Source organism: Canis lupus, chromosome 23 (genome assembly GCF_048164855.1).
Source record: "Canis lupus baileyi chromosome 23, mCanLup2.hap1, whole genome shotgun sequence".
Classification (NCBI taxonomy): Eukaryota; Metazoa; Chordata; class Mammalia; order Carnivora; family Canidae; genus Canis; species Canis lupus.
The window spans coordinates 21,383,431-21,406,977 of record NC_132860.1 but is presented as its reverse complement, the minus strand read 5'-3'; the positions used below and the strand labels follow the sequence as shown (position 1 = coordinate 21,406,977).

Genomic DNA, 23,547 nt, shown 5'->3' with positions numbered 1-23,547 from the left:
TGGCTGGACCCGTCCAGAGCCGGAGCGTCGAAGCTTGTTTCCTGGCAACGGCCGAGCGCAGGGGCGGGGCCGCCGACGGCATTCCGAGCAAGGAGCCCCGCCTCTTCCCCGGGCCCCGCCCCCTCGCGCCCTAAACCCCACCCCTCTGAAGGACTCCAGCGTGTCACAGGGAAAGACGGCTGGGGAGGCGGAGGCCCGTAGGGCGGAGGCGGAGCCTGAGGAGGAAAGGTCGAACCGGAGGGCAGAAGGCGGGACCTGAGGGAGGGCCGCGACTCTAAGAGGCAGGGACAGGCCAGGGGCGGGGCTGAGGAGGGAGCTGAGCCCGGGAGACTCCGTGGGGGGCGGAGCCAATGGTCCTGGGCGGTGCTGAGGGTGGAAGAGTGGGCCGGGGGGCGGGGCTAGAGCGAAGGGTGGGCCTGCGGGGAGGAGTCAGGGGTGGGCGGGGCCTATGGAAAAGCTGAGCCCAAGAGAGCGCTGACTGCAAACAGACCAGGTCGTTTTTGCCCCAACTGCGCGCAGGACTTGGACAGTGCCGGGGCGATGACCTCCCCTTCCTAGCTTCCCAACACCCGCTGTCCCGTGATTCGCCTTGGACACCGTCTTGTTCAGTCACTCAAGGAGCAAGGAATAAGCACCCCCACCCCAGGCAAGATTCCAGATCAACTAGAACCCATCTCTGTCCTGCAAGACCTCAGCCCTTTTTTTTTTTAGTTTTTTTTATTGGAGTTCAATTTGCCAACATATAAAATAACACCCAGTGCTCATCCCGCCAAGCGCCCCCCTCAGTGCCCGTCACCCAGTCACCCCAACCCCCCGCCCACCTCCCCTTCCACTACCCCTTGTTCATTTCCCAGAGTTAGGTGTCTCCCATGTTTTGTCACCCTCACTGATATTTTCACTCATTTCCTCTCCTTTCCCTTTATTCCCTTTCACTAATTTTTATATTCCCCAAATGAATGAGACCATATAATGTTTGTCCTTTTCCGATTGACTTATTTCACTCAGCATAATACCCTCCAGGTCCATCCACGTCGAAGCAAATGGTTGGTATTTGTCATTTCTAATGGCTGAGGAATATTCCATTGTATACATAGACCACATATTCTCTTAAGACAGACCATTGCAATATAGTGTAATAATTGCTATCAAAGAGCAGCACTTAGCATGGCTTGTGTGTATGAAGGGAAAGAAGGGCGAAGGGGCTTAGGAAAACCATCAGGAGTAAATGATGTCTGGGGCACCTGGGTGGCTCAGTAGTTGAGCATCTGCCTTTGGCTCAGATCATGATCCCAGGGTCCTGAGATCGAGTCCTGCGTTTGCTTGTCCCTCTGCCTATGTTTCTGCCTCTCTGTGTGTGTCTCTCATGAATAAATAAATAAAATCTTCCCAAAGAAAAATGAGTAAATGATGTCTAGGAACAAGCAAGAATGTGGTAAACTAAGATACAGAGATGAAAGTTTCAAATCAGGTCTGTGATTTATTTCAAAGTATTGTACCAATGTTAACTCCCTGGTTTTGATCACTGTACTCTAGTTATATAAGATGAGAACAAGGGAACATGGCTAAGGAGTTTACAGGAACTTTCTGTACCTTTTTTGCAACTTTCTGCAAGCCTGAAATTAGTTTAAAATAAAAAGCATTTAAAAAGAAGAAATGGAAGTTTCAGCCCAAAGGATCAGTCATACTAAGGCAAGGAAGAATGAACAACAGGCGGGAAGGTGCTCTGGGAACTACAATCAGTACAGCATGCCTGGAGCCTAGACAACATGCAAAGGAAACACAGCAATGAGGCTGAAGACATGGATAAAGGTCAGGAACAGGAGATTTGCATGCCATGTGAAGGAGTTCAGATTTTATCCTTGGGATAGCATAGAACTGTAAAGAATTTTATACATGGTCAAACTGAGAAGGCCCAAACTGAAGTAATAAAGTTACAGAGAAATGGACATGTAGATATTAGAAGGTAGGGCACCAGGGCTTGAGGACTAGATGAATATGAAAGGGAAAAAAATTAAAAACTGATGCTTAGTTTATATAAGTTTATTCACAGGCAAAACTCAACTATGGTATTAGAAGTCAGGCTAGTGATTACACTTGGAAAGCACAGACTGGAAGGGGGCAGAGTAGGGTTCTTGTGAAGGCCACTTACATGGGTGTGTTCACTTCATGAAATTCATCAATCTATATACTTAGGAGATGTGCACTTTTTAATATATATGTTTGTTCTGGTTACTATGCTGCATAACAAATCATCCCAAACTAAGTAGTGTAAAACAACCACCATTTCTTTATGCTCATAGATTCTGGGAATTCAACCAAGATACAGCAAGAATGGTATATCTCTAGTCCATAATGCCTGGGGCCTCCTATAAGACACCTGAATGCCTGGGAGTGACTTGAGGCTGGTGGCTAGAGTTATTTGAGTCTTCTTCACTCTTTTTCACATGTCTGATGTGAACAAGGGCTGGGACAACTCAAAGGCTGAGCTCAGTTGGGACTGCCAAACACAGTACAGAGACACAACTGTTCTTTGTGGCTTGCACTTCTCACAATGTGGCAGCTAGGTTCCAAGAGGGAGTATCCTGACATGGAGCTTCCAAACAATGAGAATTCCCAAGAGAACCAGAAGGAAGTTGCACAGCCTTTTATGATTCAGCCTCAGAAGTCACTCCTGCTATATTCTATTGGCTGACACATTCATAAGGGAGGAGTGTCAAAGAATTTGTGGCCATTTTTAGAAACTGCCACAATGTCATGACATTAATAATAATGAGAGTAATAATAATAAATACTAGTGCTAGATGTTTGGGCTGAAGGCCAGAAGGAGGGATTACAAGAGAAAGAACAGATAAAGGAAAATAGCTCAGTTATAGATCCAATGGGCTAAAGGTGACTGTGGAATATCCAAGGGAGGACATCCAGTGAGCAGTTAGAGGTATAGATCGAGTTCCTGAGAGTCATTAGGTAGGAAAGGAAATCCTTTGGGTGACTAAGATTGGCCAGAGAGAGCTAGGAGCATGGAAAGAGAGAAAGGCCTAGGTCATAGTCCTAAAAAAAACACCAACACAGAAAGGATGGGCAGACTGGCTTACAAAAAGACTGAGAAAAAATAAGTAAAAACCAAGAAACTGTGGTGTCACAGAAGCTGTGGGAAAAGAGGATTTCAAAAAAAAATAAAATGTTGGAGACTATAGACATTTCTTCCATGAAATTCTTCAAAACACATATCTGACCATATTACTTAACTATCCAAAACACTCCACAGGTTCTCCATTGCCTTAAGATAAAACCCTAGCTTTATAAAATGGCTGAGAAAGTTCTCCCTGGGCTGTCCTCAGCCTGCTTCATCTTGCACCACTAGCCCCTCACATTCTCTACAGAAACTATTTGATGTCTCCCAATCACCCTTGTTTTTTAAAGCCTCTATGCACTTTGCCTCTACTGCTTGCTCTTTGTTCTCCCATCTCTAGACCTAACTCCTGTTCATCCTACAGAACCCAGGCTCAGTTGGGACCCTCCTTATAGTGTAATGGCTGTATGTATATCCACCTAACAGAGAAACCCATCAAACTGATATGTAACTGCCTCTCGACCCGATTATTTCCCCTACCAAACTCTGAGTTTCTAGAGGGCAGGGAGTATGTTTCATTCATCTTTTATCCCCAACATTGAGCATAATAGTGGCCTGGTACATACATAGCAGGTATTCTGATTATGACTGAGAAAAGATGATAGAAGTGAAGGGGACATCAGTATGAGGGAGAATTTTTAGGACTTTACTGTTTGTTTTGCTATGGGAGAGATTTAAGCATGCTCATAGAAAGGGGAAAATTAAGAAGGTTGAGGATCTAGATAACATATGAAATAGCTAATGGGATCAGGTACTAGAGGTAATAAGAAAGGAATGAGGGCAAAATCCCCAAAGAAGGGCCCCCATCACACTCATCCAGTAAGATTGAGGTAAGGTGGGGTTGCCTGGGTGACTCAGTTAAGTGTCTGACTGTTGATTTTAGCTCAGGTCATGATCTCAGGGTCAAGAGATCAAGCTCCAAGTTGGGCTCCATGCTCAGAGGGGAGTCTACTTCACATTCTTTCTCTCCCTCAGCCCCTTCTCCTGTTATTCTCTCTCTCTCTCTCTCCCTCTCTCTCTCCAATAAATAAATAAATCGTTTTTTAAAAAAATTGAGATAAGTTGGGTGCAGAAAATGAAAACAGAACTCACATTTGATATGACAAGCGTTCTTTGTCCCAAGAGACTAGTTCAGCACCTGACATAAATGAGCTATTCTGTAAATAGTTGTTAAATGAATAAATAATGAGGCCCAAGCAGGTAATTTACACAAAGTAAAACAGAATGACTGAGCCTACACTGGCACCCGCTTCTGCTGACTTAGAAGACCCCTAAGTAGTTCAGCTTGGCAGGTGAGAGAAGAAACAAGGCCCAGGCTTACCTCTGAGGTATGCACCCCCACCTCCTCCAGGGACCTCATTAGAGATGTTTAGCTGGGCAAGTGTAAGCCCAGGCCCTGGGAGACAGGGCGGGGCGCTGGAGCCACACCGCCTCTGCCCCTTCAGTAAGGACTGGCCCTGGTTGTGTTGCTAAGAGCTTCAGAAGTCAGAGAAGAGTCACAGCTGGAGATCAAGGGCAGCCTCTTCAAGGCAGGCAAGCAGGCAAGCAGTAGCCCCCACCTCCTGAAGCCACCCATCAATCAGCAGAGGCCCTGGGTATCTCACATCCAAGCATCAGGCCACAGAAGCATGAACCAGGACAGCAAAGTAAAGACGACGGAGTCCAGCCCCCCTGCCCCACCCAAGGCCAGGTGAGAGATCCCGGTCCCTGTGTCACATCTTTCCACCTAACTGAATGGAGTCTGATTCTTATTGATGCCCCCAGTGACAAACTCAATATTGAATGTCTGGTGAAGAAAATGAAGCACTGCTTCTCCTCTTCTTTCCACAGGAAGTTGCTGCCTGTCCTCGACCCATCTGGGGATCACTACTACTGGTGGCTGAACACGATGGTCTTCCCAGTAATGTATAATCTCATCATCATCGTGTGCAGGTTCGGCAGGGTGCTGAAGGAAGGGTCTTAAGCAGAGATAAGAGCTCAAGAGTCAGGCCAAGGAAAGGGGCAGGCCCTTGGTCAGGACCCAAGGGAGAGGCAGCATGGCAGAGAGGACCCAGGGCAAAGTGCTGAGTGCCTTGGGGAGATTGCATTACACAGAGGGTGTTCTTGAGCCAACCTTTTCTATCCCTGACATACAGAGCCTGCTTTCCTGATTTGCAACACAGTTATCTGGTGGCCTGGTTAGTGCTGGACTACACAAGTGACCTGCTATACCTACTGGACATCGTGGTGCGCTTTCACACAGGTCAGTGAGCCCAAGGCTGACCCTTTGTCCCATGTTACCTTCCTAAAGATGGTCTTTGAGGCACAAGGAAGTGACCCCCTCCCTGATAGCAGTTTTGCATGCCTCCATGCTCACAACACCCCTATGCCCATCCCAGAAACCCTGGAGCAAGTTTATGTCCATCCCTATCCTGTCCCCGTGTCTGTCTCCCTGTCTTACGGTGGCCCACCCACACTCAGCCTTATTAGTGAGGTAAGCGGTGCCTTGACTCAGCCCCATACCTCACCCCATCTCATGGCTGATCCCAGCCTGTCTCCACCTCCTCCTCCCCAGGATTCTTGGACCAGGGCATCCTGGTGGTGGACAAAGGCAGGATTTCAAGTCGCTACGTTCGCACTTGGAGCTTCTTCTTGGACCTGGCTTCCCTGATGCCCACAGACTTGGCCTTCCTGCGTCTGGGCCCACACACTCCTACAGTGAGGCTGAACCGCTTCCTGCGTGCGCCCCGCCTCTTTGAGGCCTTTGACCGCACAGAGACCCGCACAGCTTATCCAAACGCCTTTCGCATCACCAAGCTGATGCTTTACATTTTTGTTGTTATCCATTGGAACAGCTGTCTATATTTTGCCCTGTCCCGGTACCTGGGCTTCGGGCGTGATGCCTGGGTGTACCCTGACCCCGCACAGCCTGGCTTTGAGCGTCTGCGGCGCCAGTACCTCTATAGCTTTTACTTCTCCACGCTGATCTTGACCACTGTGGGTGATACGCCGCTGCCAGCGCGGGAGGAGGAGTACCTCTTCATGGTGGGCGACTTCCTACTGGCTGTCATGGGTTTTGCCACCATCATGGGTAGCATGAGCTCTGTCATCTACAACATGAACACTGCAGATGCAGCTTTCTATCCAGACCATGCACTGGTGAAGAAGTACATGAAGCAGCAGCATGTCAATCGCCGACTGGAGCGGCGAGTTATTGACTGGTGAGGATGCTGGGGTCCCAGACCAGAACAGGGAGAGGTGTCCTGGATAAAGCCTGAGAAAGGTGGCTGGGTCCTTACTGCCTAGCAGGCCAGGCAGGGCAACTAAAGCATGGCATTCATTGAGAGGTTCACTGGGCAGGGCTTAGAAAAGAATGTCTTCCACTAGTTGCATCTGGACTTAGGGGACTGGGTTGGATAAGAGATTATAGGGAGAGGAACTCATACACAAGGAAGGATAACCTGGAATAAAAACTGCCACTGCCTGGTAGGGCTCAGAAGTCCCTGGAAGGGCTAAAGGGAGAAGAGCAAGACTTGCCAGAGGATGGCCAACAAAATGGTTGACTATGTCATAGTTGTCCATATTATGGGATAAACAAAAGGAAATGTCAGCAAGTAGAGGAACTCAAGCAGGGGGCCGTTAAATACAGGGTTTGGTGATTGAAGTAGGTAGCAGTGGGATGGTACAAGGCATCACTGAATGGTGGGTGGGGTAAAGTTTGACCGTAGGTAAAAGGTATCTTATTCATTGTCGACTGGAGGCTTTCAGGCCCTGGGTAAGGGAAAAGAGGTCAAAACATATCTGTGTAGTGACCCTGGAGTGAAGATATTCATCAGCCAACTGTCAAGTATTCCCATGACCCCTGTGAGATCTCAGTGTGACTGGGCCCTTGGCTGAGGCTTAGCTGAATCCTAACGGAAGGAATAGAGTTAGGCATCTAAGGAGCTGGTGAAGAACAATTGCTGCCCTTGTCCCCAGGTACCAGCACTTGCAGATCAACAAGAAGATGACCAACGAGGTAGCCATCTTACAGCACTTGCCTGAGCGGTTGCGGGCAGAAGTGGCTGTATCTGTACACTTGTCTACTCTGAGTCGGGTGCAGATCTTCCAGAACTGTGAGGCCAGCCTGCTAGAGGAGCTGGTACTGAAGCTGCAGCCCCAGACTTATTCGCCGGGAGAATATGTCTGCCGCAAGGGGGACATTGGCCGGGAGATGTACATCATCCGTGAGGGTCAGTTGGCTGTGGTGGCAGATGATGGCGTCACACAGTATGCTGTGCTTGGTGCAGGGCTCTACTTTGGGGAGATCAGCATCATCAACATCAAAGGTAGGCACCCCAGTGTTTGTTCCAGGACAGGGCTGGGAGGGGACAGCAGAACCCTGCACTGACACTAAGTGGTACTCCAGGGCCTACAGATTAAGGAAACCTGCCCCCTTGCCTGAGTCACTAGAAAAGCAGGACACAGAGGGTCTGTACCCTGAGAAGAAGCCGAGCCAAGGTTAGCATACAAGGTGGATCCTTGGAAAGAGGAAGTAGATCTGCTCTGTGGCTGTCAACCCAAGGCACCAACAGACCAGTGGAAAGTGACAGAGATGATATTTATTGCCACACTCACCACTTGCCATGTTCAAAGTGCTTCACAAGTACAAACTCACTAAATTCTCACAGTAACTCAGGTAGGTACCATTACCTGTATTTTAAATGTAAGGAAATAGGGGTACAGAGATGTTTGGGAAACTGTCCAAGGCCATTGAGATAATAGGTACACACACTTGGAGTCAGTACAAGAAACTTTCTCACAGCCAGATGGAAAGGAGGTTAGAAGGAAGGCATTGCCGTTCTCTCCACCAACTCCAGGCCAGGCCAAGTACTAAGCGCTGACACGCCGATTCCTTTTATCCACCTGCGCAGTAGGTGTCGGTATGCCTAAACACAAGCAAAGACACTGAGGCCCCAGGAGATGGGGGGACATGGCAAGGAGTGAGTGCGCTGTCACTGACTGAAGCCACGGGGCTGTCAGCCTGGGGATTGCACTCTCTAATTGTGCCAAGGGCCTCACATCTGGCCTCCAAGGACCCTTCAAGCTCCATTTCCTGGATGCGGTCAGCTGCTGTCTACCTGGTTTTGGACAAGTCATTTCCCTTTATTAGGCCTCAGTTTTCTCATCTATCCAATAGGGGATGATATCAAAAACCCAAAGGGCAAAAAATAAATAAATAAATAAATAAATAAAAATAAAAAAAAAAAAAAAAAAAAAAAAACCCAAAGGGCTATTTGTGAGGATTAAATGAGTTCTATGGATAAGGCATCAGCACAGTGTCTAAAGCATAGCAAGTGTTCACAAAGGGTAGTTCCTCTGAGCTTTGCAGCATTCGGCCTAACGTATCTTCCCCGCAACCCCTCACCAATACCTTCCTAAAAATGTGAATACAGCTCCCTTGCTCAAAATATTTCAGTACTTTCCCACTGCCCTCAGAATAAGGTGTAAACTCCCTGTAGTGGTTTACCACACCCAGTGTGCCCTGCTCTCCCTTCCTCTTTCCATTCTCTTCACACTTTGTACTTCAGCCCCTCTGGACTGCTTACAGTTTGCTGCAGCCACCTGTCTCCTACCTACATCTCCCTCTGCTCATACTCCTCCCTCTGCCTGGATATCTCTTCCCTCCCCCAGCCCTCCCCCTCTGACCCCTGCTCAGTCAGACATCACTCCCTCTAGGCTTCCTCAAAGTTTCTGCCAGCTTGTCAGGGACTCTTTACCAGTCTTCCCACAGCATTGGATGCACACCTCTACACTGCACCAGCTATATACTGTTTTGTTACTATTCCTATCCCATTAGATGTCTAACACCTCTAGACTGAATTCTTGCAGGCACATCACTATTACCCACCCATCTCAGGGCCTGGTCCCCAGTAAACGAGTAAATGAAAGAATTAATAAAGCAGAAAGAGAAGCCTGAAAGCACAAATACAGAGGTAGGGGTCCTGGTTCAGGAATGAAAAACCCCTGACACCTATCCTAATTAACTGTCCTCCCATGTGTCTGCCCATGGGCCACAGGAAACATGTCTGGGAACCGCCGCACAGCCAACATCAAGAGTCTAGGTTATTCAGACCTGTTTTGCCTGAGCAAGGAGGACCTGCGGGAAGTCCTGAGTGAGTATCCAAAGGCCCAGGTTGTCATGGAAGAAAAGGGCCGTGAGATCCTGCTCAAAATGAACAAGTTGGATGTAAATGCTGAGGCAGCTGAGATTGCCCTACAGGAAGCCACAGAGTCTCGACTACGAGGCCTCGACCAGCAACTTGATGATCTACAGACCAAATTTGCTCGCCTCCTTGCTGAGTTGGAATCCAGTGCACTCAAGATCGCTTATCGCATTGAACGGCTAGAGTGGCAGACTCGAGAGTGGCCAATGCCTGAGGAAATGGCTGAAGCTGATGATGAGGGCGAGCCTGGGGAGGGAACTTCCCAGGGTGGAAAAGGCAGGACTGGCCAGGAGGGACTCCCAGACCCAGAGTGACCCATTCCTATCCCTAGGACCCCTACTTCCAAGGGAATCCAGAGTTGTAGGAAAGCCTGCCGGCAGAAATTCTGCTATCCTGTCTGCTAGGTTCAGAGATGGGAATGAATTGGGGGTATAAATGCTCACCTAGAGATATAGGAGTATAGCACCCATTCGCATCCCACTCCCCAGCGCACCCATACACACATAGACACACCCATATACATATAGACACACAGACACACACATAGACACACAGTTGCATATACACATATTGCACTCAAGACTGCATTCCATATAAAATACTCTCGAGTTCCCATTTTCAGAACACATATGCTTTCTCACAAACATAGGTATGTCTTATACCCACATAATACATATGCATTCATGCACCTCATAAAGACCCATATACTGAGACACACACCAATAGACACACAAATGCCCTCCACAGGTGTGCACACCCTTGTGAACACACAGAAACACACCTAGAGCCCTTTTCTTTACAGATATCCTTTAAATGCCTCTCACAAGGGAGTTCACAAATGTAGCCTGCAAGTTGCACTTCAATAAAGTATTTGCCTCCTCATTAAGCATTTTTGGGAGTGACAGGAAAAGGCAAAGCCAATAGAGGGCCAGGATGAATTCTGTCTGAATTCTGAGTCACCCGGAAAAAAGAGCATGCGCTGTGTAGTAGTTGGTAGATTTGATTCAACAGGGGCCTGGGATACATGATAAATTGAGAATCAGTGCTGAGCCAAGGCAAAGCAGGATCATGAATCACATGATGTAAGTGTGCACATGCTCTCATAGATAATAGTCACATATACACACTGACCATTATATTTCATTCCAGAGTATGTATCTTTAACTTTGTGAACTCTGAGTGATTTGACCTAGCTTAGTGGACCAGAGTAGACACCTCTTCTCCTTCTTCCTTCCTCTGGCCCAGTCCTGGAGCCTGAGGGCAGAATAGAGCTACTTCATGTTCAGGACTGATTTCACAGGGAGGATAGTTCACAGGGCCACTCACCTAGCCCTGCTCTACTCTGTCAGTTGTTGGAGCTGGCTTTGGTGCTGGCAGAAATCCAACCGTCCCTCTATATGGTATTTTTACTTTTTTACTTTTGGGGGTTTACTTTTTTTTTTTACTCTTTGGGTTTTTTTTAAAGATTTTATTTATTTATTCATAGAGACACGGAGAGAGAGAGAGGCAGAGACACAGGCAGAGGGAGAAGCAGGCTCCATGCAGGGAGACTGACGTGGGACTCAATCCTGGGTCTTCAGGATCAGGCCCTGAACTGAAGGTGGCGGTAAACCGCTGAGCCACCCAGGCTGTCCTATATGGTATTTTATAATACAGAGCAGCAGATAGGGACTAGGTGGAGTAGAACATCATGATTGGAAACCACTGGAGATTAGTGTTTGGGGAGTTTTTAAGTAACTGTGGCATACTTGGACAGAGGTCTGCAGACTTGGGGCAGAGAGAGTGTCATGGGGTCTCTGGGGGGAATCTCCAGATCATAACCACCCTAGTCACAACTTGAGCTCCTCCAGGGCCTGGCCAGTCTTTGGTCTAAGCTGTGCCAGGTGGTGTTTTAAAACGTACCTTGGATTTAATTCATCAGTATGACTGAGTGATGACACATAGCGGTCAATGCCACTGAAAGAAGAATTTATTACTTACAGTCCCCAAGAGGAAGGGGCACACCACCATGCAGGGCCACCCAGGGAAGCACCAGGGTGATGAGAAAGCAGAAGGAGCAAGGGGAAAAAAAATGGGCAAAAAACTCTTTTTGCTAGTTCTGGAAAGTTTTTAGGTGGGGACATCCACTTCCTGGGCAGGAAGATTTGGGAGCTTATGGTTGGATAGCTAGTAATACAATTTTCAAAAACCCGTGAAAGTGAGACCACAGATCAGGTTGGCCCATGATTACAGAATATCAAGAATTATTATTACAGGTAGTACAAGAGAATGGAGGGTAGGGCCCTTAGTGCTGACAGGGCAGGAGGTGTGGGAGTATCTGCTGATGTTTAGTCATGGAGACATTCCCTCAGAACTGTTGGTGTCCTCAAAACTGGACAACCTTTTGAATATAGTGGATGCAGATAACACAGATGCACCCAGACATGAGAGACTGGGAACAAAACTTTCTCACAGAACCATAGGAACTGAGGCTGTGGCTGGAGTCCAGGTGTCAGAAGGCACTACAAGTCATTGCATTAATTCTTTTAAAAATATGGGGTTATTTGTCATCTCTTCCTCACAAAATATGAAGGCTGGCACTAAGTCTATCTTGTTCATCTCTGTATCTTCAGGGCCAAAACTGTCCCTGACACATAGTATGTCCTCAACTATGTACTTGACAACCAAAGAGATGGGAGTTGAAATAGATAAAGACCCAAAGTTGGAGAAAGATGTATGTCGATTTCTTAAGAGATGTACCTACCGTCTCTGCCCTCAAACTGTGTTGAGCTAGAATGGGTGGATATCTTATACAGGCCATTTTCGTGTACCTGATGGATTTAGGGAGCTGAGAATAAGCTTTCCATTGACACACTACAATGTGCACACTTGTTCCAAGAGAAGGAAGGCTCTCTTAGAACAGGTGGCTCCTACCACCCCCCCATAGAATCCTGTCTACAGCACGAGGAGGGTGGTAACTGACCATCTTTCCTGTCCCAGATGGAGAAACAAAACTCTTCTGGGGCCAGATGTGCATCTAGCTCTGCCTCTGCTATTTCAGGATGCGGAGGGTTCCTCAGGGTGGAGCCACCATGCCAAAAGACATCTTGAATATCAGCAATTCCAAGCTGGCATCCTCTATTGCTGGAGTGATTTCCATCACTGCATGACAGACACTGTTTTGACAACTTGGGATCAAACTGGGTTGAATTAGGTCACAACAGACGGAATATTAATATTAGTTACTGTGTATTAGATACCAGGGTAAGAATATATGTGGCAGGAAACTTTATTGAGATACTCATTTGGGTTTTGTCCATTTCATCCTTCCTCCCATCATAAGAAAGTATCAAAATCTTTGTATCCTCTAGACTTAAAGCTTTTTTTTTTAAGTAGGCCCCACGCCTAGCATTGAGCCCAATGCGGGCCTCGAACTCACAACCCCAAGTTGAAGACCTGAGCTGAGACCTAGAGTCGAATGCTTAGCCAAATAAGCCACCCGGATGCCCCAAAACTTGTTGAATTACAGAGTCAAAAATAGAGATTTTCAGAAACTCCCTGCCATATCTTTTGTTGGTGACAACCAGGATTCTAGGTGAATTGTGCCCAATTGTCTGTGAGACCTTTAGAGTTGAAGAAGCAGGAGCTTCTGAGCCTAAAGAGAGGGGATTCCCCAAGACTAAGAAAAGGAATGGGATTCTTGAGCATTATATTAGTTTTCTTTTGCTGCTATAACATGTTACCATGAGTTGAACAGCTTCAAACAACACTTGTTTATATTTCAAAATTCTGGGAGTCAGAAATTCTGACACAGTGTGGCTCAACTAGGCCCTCTGTTCAGGACCTCCAAGGCCAAAATCAAGGTGTTGGGTGAGCTGGTCTCTTTTCTGGAGGCTCTGGGAAAGAATCTGCTTCCTGGATCACTGAGGTTATTAGCAGAATACAATTCCTTTTTGGTTGTAAAACTGAGACCTGTTTCTTTGACACATGGCCCCTTCATCTTCAAGCCAACAAAGTTGTTCTTGTAAAACTTCCTCACTCTTCAAATCTCTTACTTCCCCTTCTATTGCAAGGCTGAGAAAGATGTCTGTTTTTTAGAGCTCATATGGTTAGACTAGGTCCACCTAGATAATCTAGGATAATCTCTCTAATTTAAGGTCAGCTGATTATTAATCTTATTTACACCCACAAAGTCCTTTTTTGCCATAAGCCAGGAGTAACACCAGAGGACAAGGAAAGGGAAGCCAAAATTCCACCTATCACAGGGTTTCTGGGGAGGAAAACACCCTGGACCCCACTTTCACAGGGGCCCAGAATAAGGAACAATACAAACTGAGTCCTTGAAACTGGAGAAAGATTACACTGGCTCAGTGGCCCTGGAGCCTCAAAGCAGCACCACCTAGAGGGAACACAGCCTTGAGCAAGGTGCATTCTCTGTATAACCCAGTACGGTCTCTAAGCCCAGGCCTTCCTCTCCCCCAAAGATTCTGTCCAACAGAAAACCCACAGAGACTTTTTGCAAGAAGCTAAACTGTGGGAAAAGAGAGTGGAAAAGAAAGCCAGAAAACACAAAGTGAGATTAAAGCTTCCATAAGCTGGGTGGTTAAAAGCTTAGATGAGAATTGTCTGATTTGGGGAATCAAGGAAAGATTCAGTTTTTTTTTTTACATACTATTATGGAATCATTTGTAACTGCTATCTCATACATTACCTCATTATCTCTTATAACAACGTTAGGAAGCTTAAATTATTATTAGGCTTGTTTTTCCAGATCAGGAAACTGAAGTCCATAGAGCAACTAAAAATATTAGATATGACTTATTGAGAAGCTATTATATTCCAGGTCCTGGATGAAGTGCATTGTCTCAACTAATCCGCACAACTACATGAGAAAGATGAGACTACTGCCACCTCTTAAAATGAGGAAACCAAGGCTCTGGGAGATCAGAAAATCTGCCCAATATCACAGGGGTCCCAAATCACATGGAATACAAAACCTAGGTCTGCCTTACTGTTTCCTTTAGGGAGATAAGTAAAGGGACCACCTCAGCTGAGACTGAGGCCAGGCAAGCTCCTACCTTTCTTAAGAATGACTACTGCGAGCAGTAGCAGTATTGGGGGTAACCAAGAGAGAAGAAGCCAGTAGTGTGGAGCAAAGCTTGTGAATCACCAACAAGCCTGCCCAATGTGCCGAAGTGTTGGTATCAGGGCTGCAGCCAAAGACAAAGGACCACCCAGTGCTCTGGAGAAGAGCACAGCTCTCGCATCTGCACACATGGAGCTGTGGGAGGAGGGCAGAACTTTTGGAGTGGCTGCTAGATTCCCTCAAGGGTGAGCTGTAATTCTCCTATACGAACGGTCCAAGGACCTGCTCCTGAGAGCCCAGAGGCTTCTTGCTTAGCGCTTGTCTCTCCCACAGAATCTAGGCCTCACCCACTTCTTTCCTGGGATCATGACCTCAGGGCACCTTGGCCTGGCTAAGATTTGAAATGTGCACTCCTCCTCAACATTCCCAGTTAGCTACACCCACACCCACCCACCCCACCCACACACACACAGAGGCTTCTTCAGCCTCCCCACTTTATCTTTTTCTTTCTGAGAGCTTGGCTGCTCGCCCAAAAGACAGATGGAAATTAAGTATCAAGCTTGGGAGGAAATCAGATTCATAGGGAAAAGGGCCATCCAACCCAAGGAAAGATCTGGTGCAAACACTAGGTGCCAGGAGCAGAAGGCAAGGTGGGTGGATTCGAGCTTGAGGCTGAAGCTAGGGTTTGGCCTGAATCTCTGATCAGAGAAGGATGGTTAAGCCGAGTTAGAGCTGGGGTCAGAGTCAAGGCTTAAGACAGGACAAGTATTAGGCTGGCCTAAAAGCACAACAGATGGGAAAGAGCTTGGAACCAATCCAAGTCAGATTTTAGTTCTGAAATATCAATTACTTGCTGGGGGACTCAGCCTCCTGCACAATCGTTTAGTGTTGTTGAAAGAAATGCTTGGAGAATTAAAATGTAAATGAGATAATGACTGTAAACTTCCTGCTGATGCCTGACAAATAGCAAGTGCTTAATAATGAACAGTGGCTATGATGATTATTCCTACCCCTCTAGCAGAGGCAAGGGGGGCACAAGTTGTCTGGCCCCGCTCAGCCCGGGGCCTCTGGCCTGTACTGGCAATGCCAGGTCTGGACAGCAGAGGGCGCAGGGCTCCCCTTCCCTCCCTCCTTCTACCTCCTGCCCTGGCCTCCTAAAGCTGGCAGAACTAGAATCTTAGGGACAGAGAAATGGGATCTTAGGGACAGAATTGTGGTCTTAACTGGTTTGTTAAAACTCTTGATTTTTTAGCAAAGCCTAAGATGCAGCAGTGATGATGCCAAAAGCCGTTACAGACGAAGTTGTGCCAAGGCAGACGCTGAGGCAGCCCTGCTAGGGGCCGCCCTACTGAATGGCTGAGAACATTCAGGATGCCCTCTCCTACAGGGTGGAAAATCCTCGTGCTTTTCATCAAACACGCATGGGCCCTCTCTGTGTCTGGCATTGTCATTCCAGTTTGAGTATCTTCGCTTGTTGTCCTCAACCTTGCTGTTCACCAACAGGTGTCCGAGGGCCCCACCAGTTAATAACTCAGGTGTGTTCATAGAAGCCCTCTCTCTGGTGAGTGAGCCTTCCTGTGGCTTTTTTTAGCTTTCAAATGAGGCCCTGACCCAAGAGATTCAGGCCCCTCTCGGCCTACTCACGAGAGCCCATGTCTGAAGCCAAGTGTAACCATCAGTGAGAGCCAGCCCCTGTGTGTGCGCTCTGCTCTCCCTAGGACAAGCCCCGGGCTCCAGAAGGGGATACTTTCTGTCATTTCTTTCCTCTGACCAACATCTCTGCCTCCTCTGGCTCCAGTCCGTCTGTCTTCTCTGCCTGTTCCCTCTTTAATTATCCCAAGAGAAGAGCCTCCTACGTGGGCAGGGAGTGTGTGGGCAGCAGCACAGCACAGAAACATATCTGCACATCACAGAAATGCAGACAAGAGAAGGCCTTGAAAGATGTGGAGAGAAGGCAACTTAATGAGCCACAGAGGGAGGGACTGAGCCAGTGGGTGAGTGGGCATCTCAAGGACTAATCTGTGACTGGTTCTGCTCCTAGCACTGGATCCCAGCTTGGGGGAGGGGGTGTGTGCAGTGTGTGTCAAAGCCAGAGGTGCTGGAGGCAGACCTATCCCACCACCCTCACACCACTCTGTGTGTGAATACTGGGTTTCCTGGGTAAAAGCACTGATAAATTTTGTGGGCCTGCAAGATCCCTAGAATAAGCAATACCTTATAAAGCAGGTTATCGGACTGTACATTAGGCTCTATATTCTCCTCTCTTTAGTTGTTTCCCCAGAACATTTACTGAAGTGTTGTTTAAACGTTCCCCTCTTATCTCAATTGTGATACAGAATATTGAAAGAAGGATCATGTGCCCACACTTGAGCCAGTGTGGCAGTAGCTAGGTGATCGAGACTTCCCCAAGGGAAAGGTAAATTATTCTAGCTATAAGAGTCAAACTAGGTGGGCCAGCACTCCCCTTCAAAATACACACACACACACACACACACACACAGAAACCAAAAAACCTGACAACCTTGGCAGATCAAGGCTTGAGTCACAATAGCAACTTCCCTCAGAACTGATCTTGGCCCTATGTCAGGACATCTTCCACTTGCTTCCTTGACCTCTTAGGTTTCTGACTTGTTCTGGGATAAGGGTCAAGGACTCTTTCCTCTTGGCACCCATGTTGAGTTTGCAGTTCCCTCCTTGCTCTGATCCTGAGCAATCCCAATCTCCCTAAATGCTGACTTAATCCCTGGCATAGATGGAATTTCCCGGTTTTGAGAAATGAACTTCCACCCTCTCGGCACCTCATTTTCATACCCTCCTCTGCACACTTTATTCTCCCTTCTCCACTTTGCCTATCCCTTGGAAGTGTTTTTTTTTTTTCCTCTAATGAACCATCTTCTTGAAACAATCTATATTCACCACCTCTCCATCACCCATCTGCATTTAGAGGGGACAGTATGAGCGAGGTACAAGGGTGATGAACAACATGGAACACACCATGAAACTATAAGCAATTCAAGGTTCTTTGAGGATAAAGACAGCAAACAAGTAATGAGAATAGTGTAGAGAGTGGTTTGAGAACCTGTTGGAGGAAATGGCAGGAGCCAGAGCCTTGGAATACAGGCAAGCAAAAGGACAATTATAAGACCTGTTTTGGGGATTCCTGGGTGGCTCAGTGGTCTAGTGCCTGCCTTCGGCCTGGGGCATGATCCTGGAGTCCCAGGATCGAGTCCCACATCTGGCTCTTTGCATGGAGCCTGCTTCTCCCTCTGCCTGTGTCTCTGCCTCTCTCTCTCTCTCTCTCTCTCTCATGAATAAATTAAAAAATAAATAATATAAAAATTAAAAAATAAAACCTGTCATTGTAAGAATTACCATAACAAGAGGTACAAGGTGTTACAGAAGACCATAGGAGAGGTGCCTAACTCCGGAAAGCTTCTCAGAGAATTTTCATCCTCAGTAACCATCTTTCAACATCAGCTTCTTTGGACACTCTCCCAAGTCCCATGTTAACTAAAGACAGCAATCCTCTAAGGATGGTACACCCTCTACAGAAAGGCGTGGCTCCTCTTCCTTTCACAACTCGGTACACAGATTTGGGGCCCTCTGCACTCACTGATGCAGCTGCTTCACTCTCAATACACCCCTGCTCCTCGTCACTCCTCGATATGTTTTTTGCACTACTCTCTTTCCTTTTTCACTGCTGACAACTCCAACTTTCTGAAGCCGACTTATTTATTACTCATGCTAGACTTTGTTTCTTACTTCATAGTTCTGTCTTTTCAACGTCCCGCTAAGATTTCATGGCCCATCATTGTGCCTTGGTCCCTTTGCTTTTCCATCCCACCCAACTGGCAAAATCTCAACTTTGGATGAACCGAACAATCAACATTCTTCATGCTTGCATCCCTCTGAGCTCTGCTGGAAAAACTGATACCACTAGAAATTCAGTCATTAACTCTTAGGTCGGTCCTCAATACTTTCCCAGTTATCTTATTATATTCCTCCAGCGTCTATTTCTCCTTTCCCATTTTATACAGGTTTCCTAAACCACCTTGACTACTAGAATTTCAGTCCTCTCCACACACACACACACACACACACACACACACACACCCATACATACACCACTCACTGATAACCAGATCTCCAACTCCACAGAGAAAATAGAAAAATATAAGACAGCAGCTCCCATTAAATCTATGCATCTACTATGTTAATTAAGATGCAGAACAAGTTGTTATGGCAAGAAGAGAAAATATGTAGGGCCTTAAGATTGCAGTTTCTTTTTCATACAAGAAAACGTGGGGTAGTAAAATGGCTTGAGTATAGGAGACCCAGGCTCCTACCATCTTATCACTCTGCCATCCCTAGTGTGTCACCCTCATGGCATGACTGAAGATGGCTTGCCCTCACATTCACATTCAACCTACAGGAAAGGACAATGAGGAAGAAGCAGTCCACTCCTCTCCTGTAAAAGCTTGATCTTGAAGCTGTACTTATAACTTTTGCCCACAACCACTGTCCAGAACGTGGTCATAAAGCCACACTTAGCTGCCATGGTGTCTAGAAAATAATAATTGTTAGCTGGTTGGCAGTGACTTATTTTCCATCTATGATTATTCTCTTCTAACTTCCTCTTACAATTGAGTCTTTACCCCTATTGAAAGATAGAACCTTCCACACGTGCTGTGGATTCCATACCTCCCCTGCCTTCTTAGAAATCTTGCATTAGAAATTAACTTCTCATTCTCTCTCCTCCCCTTCCTTTCTCTCTCCGTTTCTCTCTTCTCCTTCTCCCTCATCCTTCTTTCTCTTTTATTAGTTTTCCTTTCTTTTTTATGATGGCTGTTCCCCTTCTTTTCCTCCCACCTCTCTGTCTACTACTCTTGGTCTCTTTCCCAGGTCGGACTTTCTCAATTCAACCTTTAAATATGGTTTTTTCCCAGACTTCTGACCTGGCTTCTCATTTCTTCTTATTTAACACACTATCATTTTTTTTTTTTTTAGAACACAATGAATCGCTTTTATTTCGGTATGCATCCACATTTCAGCATTTAGTGGTCCTGAACAGAAAAGTGGAAAAATGCAGCAATTTGCCAGGAAGTCAAGCCCGCCAATTTCGGGGATCTGCTGTGCACACTGAGTTCTTTCTCGATCCCTGCTGAGGACCATGAGACACAGCAGCACCAAAACCAAAGTATGCACCAAATCCAAGGTTCTTTTCGTTCCAGTTGTCAGATTCCAAACTAGACCCAAATGGATTGTAAGATGACCACATGAGAACCCTGTTTAAAACTTCTTCAATTGTTAAAAGCAAAAGCAATTACAGGAAAAGAAAACAATTCATTCAGAGGGATCGTGTGTGCTTACAAGTGTCTTCTGTGGCCTTTCTCCAAGTTTTACCACTAAGCACTTTGAGAGCTGGCAGGTCTGAATACCCCTGGTGACTGTTCTTTTCACTTTATCAAAACCTGAGCTAAAAAACGGCATCAGCTGATGATGACTGCAGAGGGTGGCAGGGCTGAGGACCCAATATTCATTCCCAGGCTGGTGGAGAGTGAGTAAATGTGGTTCCAAACTAAACGAGGGAAGTCAGAGACTCTTTCCAACCTTACCTGATGGCTTCTGGCCAAAGCAAGGAAGTATTGGGTTGTGAGGGTGCAAAAAGGGACTTGAGGAGGAAGGAAAAAGCACCCCTCGATTAAGGTGGGGGAGAAGATATGGGGAAAGCCCTGAATCCCTCACCAAAGGCCAATTTCAGAGGGGAGCAGAGGGGAGCAGAGGGGGTTACAAATCTATGCTTCGGCCGAGGGATTAACACACTATCATTAATTCTATGGTTTGCATTATTTCCTATGCAACCTGTATATTCAGCTTCCTACTGGAATTCCTACTTAGATGTCTAATAAGCATCTGAAACTTACCATGTCCAAAATGGAACAGATTCGCTGGTGGGAGTTGCTGTCTGATAGTTACTATTTTCTCTGTGAAGTGGGAGGACCGGGTTATTTATTGTGAGTGAAGGATGGTATATGAGCATGGAGGGGTGGGGAGAGGACATGAGAGATTTTACGAGCCCAAAAACATTGGAAAAAAATATTGTGTAAAATGAGAGAAAGAAGGTAGTCAGAGAAACTCAGTAAAACTTTTGCTCATTCTTAGAAGCATCATAGTATGAGCACCTGAATTCCAATGCCCCAAATCCCTGGCTTTGAATTGTAACTTTTTCACCTAGTAATTTTGTGGCTTTGGGCAAATTTCCTGAACTCTCTTAAAGCCACAGTTTTTTTCAGCTAAAATAGTGATCAGTCATATTGTACTTAAATGTACAGTGCTTGGTGAGGATTAAAACTAATGTGCTTTGAACAGAGTAGGTGATCATCAAACAATTCCTATCCAGTTACCAGAAAACTTATGCGTGTTAAGTGGCATCCTTCTCCTTCACCCTCCACATGGAAGCATCCTCTAAATTCTGCCTACATCCTAAGTAGCTCCTGGGTCCATATTATCCACTACTTTCATGACTTTAAACTGAAGCTTTGAAGCTTCATTGAAACTGCTGTTATATGTCACCTGAGTTATGTCATGGACTATCAACTGGTCCCACCCCTTATGGTGCCCTCCATCTCAGCTGCCATAGCAGTTACTCCAAGTCTTTCTAAATCCTAACAAATTTCCAGTGCTTCCACTTCTTCCTTGCATCGCTTGCAAATGTGTTAGTTTTCTATTGCGACTATAGCAAATTACCATGAATCTGGAAGCTTAAAACAACATCCATTCATTAGGTTGCAGACATGTGGGCCAGAAGTCTGGTAGAGTATGGCTGAGGATCCTCTGCTCAGGGCATCACCAGGCTGAAGTCAAAGTGTCAACCAGATGAAATTCTTTTCTGGAGGCTCAGGGATTGGTGGGGGGATACCCTTTTCTAAGCTCATTTTTGTCATTAGCAGAATCTTGTTCCCTGTGGTTGTAAGACTAAAGTGCCTATTTTCTGGCTGGCTGTCAGCCAGAGGCTGCTCTCAGCTAGAGGCCACTCTCAGGTACCTGCTCTGCACCCTGCTCCTTCATCAAGCCAGCCACAGTCCCTTGCATTCCTTGCCAGAGTGGCCCCCTCCATTTTCAAACCAGCAACAGTGTGTGAATTCTTCTTCAAATCTCTCTGACCTCCTCTTTTGCTGCATATCAGAGTAAATTCTTGTGATTTGGCTAGGATGACTTGGATAATCTCTTTACCTTGAGGTCAACTGATTAGTAACATTAATTACATCCGCAAAATCTCTTTTGTCATATAACATAATCATGGAAGTAGCATCTCATCATATTTACAGATTCTACCCACACTCTAGGGAAGAAGATTATACAAAAGTGAAAATCCTTTGGTGCCATTTCATAATTCCACCTACCACAGGAGGGGAAGCCAGGAAAAACATCCCTGAGAAATTCTGATACCTTGAGCTGAGATGAGAAAGATGAGCAGGAGTTATTTAGATAAGGAAGGAAAGTTTTTAGAGACCATGTGTAAAAGTCATATAACTGGCAGACATAAACTCAAAAAAAAATGGACTCAAGAAAGGCCAGTGTGTCTACAGGGGAGAGAACAAGATGCATAGGGACTTGAAATAAGGTGGTTAGAGAGGTCAAGAGGAGCCAGATCACACAGCCTTCAGAGACTGTGAAAAGATTTTCTCTATCCCCAAGGCAAAGGTCAGAAGAGTGGCACAATCAGATTTGTGTTCTGCACATATCACTCTGGCTATAAGGTGGAGGATGGATGTAAGGAGGCATCTGTAAATGTGGTGGACCACTGAAGAAGCTAGGAAAGCAGTGCAAGAAGCAATGGGATAGTGTCAGCGCAGATATAAGCAGACGGATTCAAGGAACACTCAGTGGCTAAAATCAACAGGACTTCATGATTGATTGACTATGGGACGGAGGCAGTTATGTTCCCCAGGAAGCAGAGTCTAAGACAGAGATTACTGTGGAGGATGTTTACTAAGGAGTGCTCTTGGAGTCAACACCTGTGCAAGAGCAAGGATGAAAGAAGGACTGGGCGAAGGGAGAAGAGGAGCAGTGGCTCAGTCCCCACAATGGCCCAGGTCAGACCCTTGAGGCATTAAGCTGAGCAGTCACTGGATGCAGGATGCTTCAGGAAGGGAACATGACCTCGCCTGAACAGGCTTTTCCTCGGCTCAGCCAACTCCCACAGGGGCTGGAAGGTGCAAGCTGACTTCCCGAAGCACTCTCTGCAGCTGCAGAATAAAATCCCTCACATTTGGAGAGGAGTCTGGGCTTTTTGTCATAGCCTCTGCTCCGGTGGAGCATAAGGGAGTAAGGCAGCCAGGCTGATTCCTAAATTTCTGACTGGTGCATCTTCGCAGATGTACATCTAACCATATGTCATAATGGTTGGCTTACCTGTCACTTTCTCCCCAGGAGAGCTGGAGCTACTCGGGCACAGAATGTAAGAGACAGCTAGTAAACAGCCCTATAGTTGGCACATGCTTTGCTGAATAAGTGAATGCCCATCTCCTCCTATTTCCACTCCTCTCTCCCTCCTACATTTCCTTTACTCCCCGCCCCCACACCCTGCCGTCATCCAATGTGGGAAAAGTCCAGCAGGTTATCTGAGGTGCCACCTGTGCTGGAGCTGAACAAACAGCAAATCAGGCTCTTCTGGTCCAGGGCACTCTGATGGGGAAGGCAACCAGTGCCAGGAGGAGGGGAGTGGGGGGGAGACAGGTGACAACATCCCCACCCGCCTCAGGCTTAAATCCTCCTTATAAACTCCGTGCTAGCTGGAACAGGTCCTCTCCAAAATATAGACTGGATAGGGCTCTCTGAATTCCCCAGAAACTCAGACCTCATCCACAGTCTAATCTGCTCTTTGACCGGTGCCCCCACCTCCAACAGATACTGCTGGGAGCCCATGAGTGGAATTTCAAGGTCATATTGGAGTTTCCTTGGAATGAAGAATGGAGGGCCAGCACGGCTGAAATATAGTGGAGGCAGGTCCTGCCAGAGGAACTGAGCCCACCACCTCAGGCCTGTGCTTGTCCCCTTAAGCTTTGCTCCCGCTGCATCCCAGGGATCTGGCCCCTTTCCGGTCCCCTCTCCTGGGAACCTGACCCTCCCCCCCCATGGCTGCTCCACCTGCACTGGGAGCAAAC

At 46.7% G+C, this 23,547-nt stretch overlaps 1 protein-coding gene across 3 annotated transcripts; it reads left to right on the top strand.

Moving 5' to 3' along the window:
- Positions 1–53: 53 nt before the first annotated feature.
- CNGA4 (cyclic nucleotide gated channel subunit alpha 4) lies at positions 54–20,034 on the top strand. Of its 3 annotated transcripts, XR_012015626.1 has the most exons (8): positions 3,917–4,820; positions 4,961–5,062; positions 5,266–5,372; positions 5,685–6,330; positions 7,088–7,437; positions 9,169–9,264; positions 15,633–15,915; positions 19,388–20,034. XR_012015626.1 is itself a non-coding variant. In XM_072794296.1 (7 exons), exons 3-7 carry the CDS (start codon positions 5,019–5,021, stop codon positions 9,627–9,629), a joined length of 1,608 nt encoding a protein of 535 aa, XP_072650397.1. In that variant the 5' UTR covers positions 54–228; positions 520–646; positions 4,961–5,018; the 3' UTR covers positions 9,630–10,734. The 3 variants fall into 3 exon arrangements, 2 of the variants coding, with proteins under 2 accessions (XP_072650397.1, XP_072650396.1); XM_072794296.1 differs by lacking the exons at positions 3,917–4,820; positions 15,633–15,915; positions 19,388–20,034 and adding exons at positions 54–228; positions 520–646 and having other exon boundaries at positions 9,169–10,734; XM_072794295.1 differs by lacking the exons at positions 15,633–15,915; positions 19,388–20,034 and having other exon boundaries at positions 3,918–4,820; positions 9,169–10,734.
- Positions 20,035–23,547: the final 3,513 nt, after the last annotated feature.

Excerpts from the sequence above, each read along its gene's own strand:
- CNGA4 (XM_072794295.1), top strand. The coding sequence starts at position 4,759 with ATGAACCAGGACAGCAAAGTAAAGACGACGGAGTCCAGCCCCCCTGCC. Across the intron at positions 4,821-4,960 it reads CCTGCCCCACCCAAGGCCAG|GAAGTTGCTGCCTGTCCTCG; the intron begins GTGAGAGATCCC and ends TTCTTTCCACAG. Across the intron at positions 5,063-5,265 it reads CTCATCATCATCGTGTGCAG|AGCCTGCTTTCCTGATTTGC; the intron begins GTTCGGCAGGGT and ends CCTGACATACAG.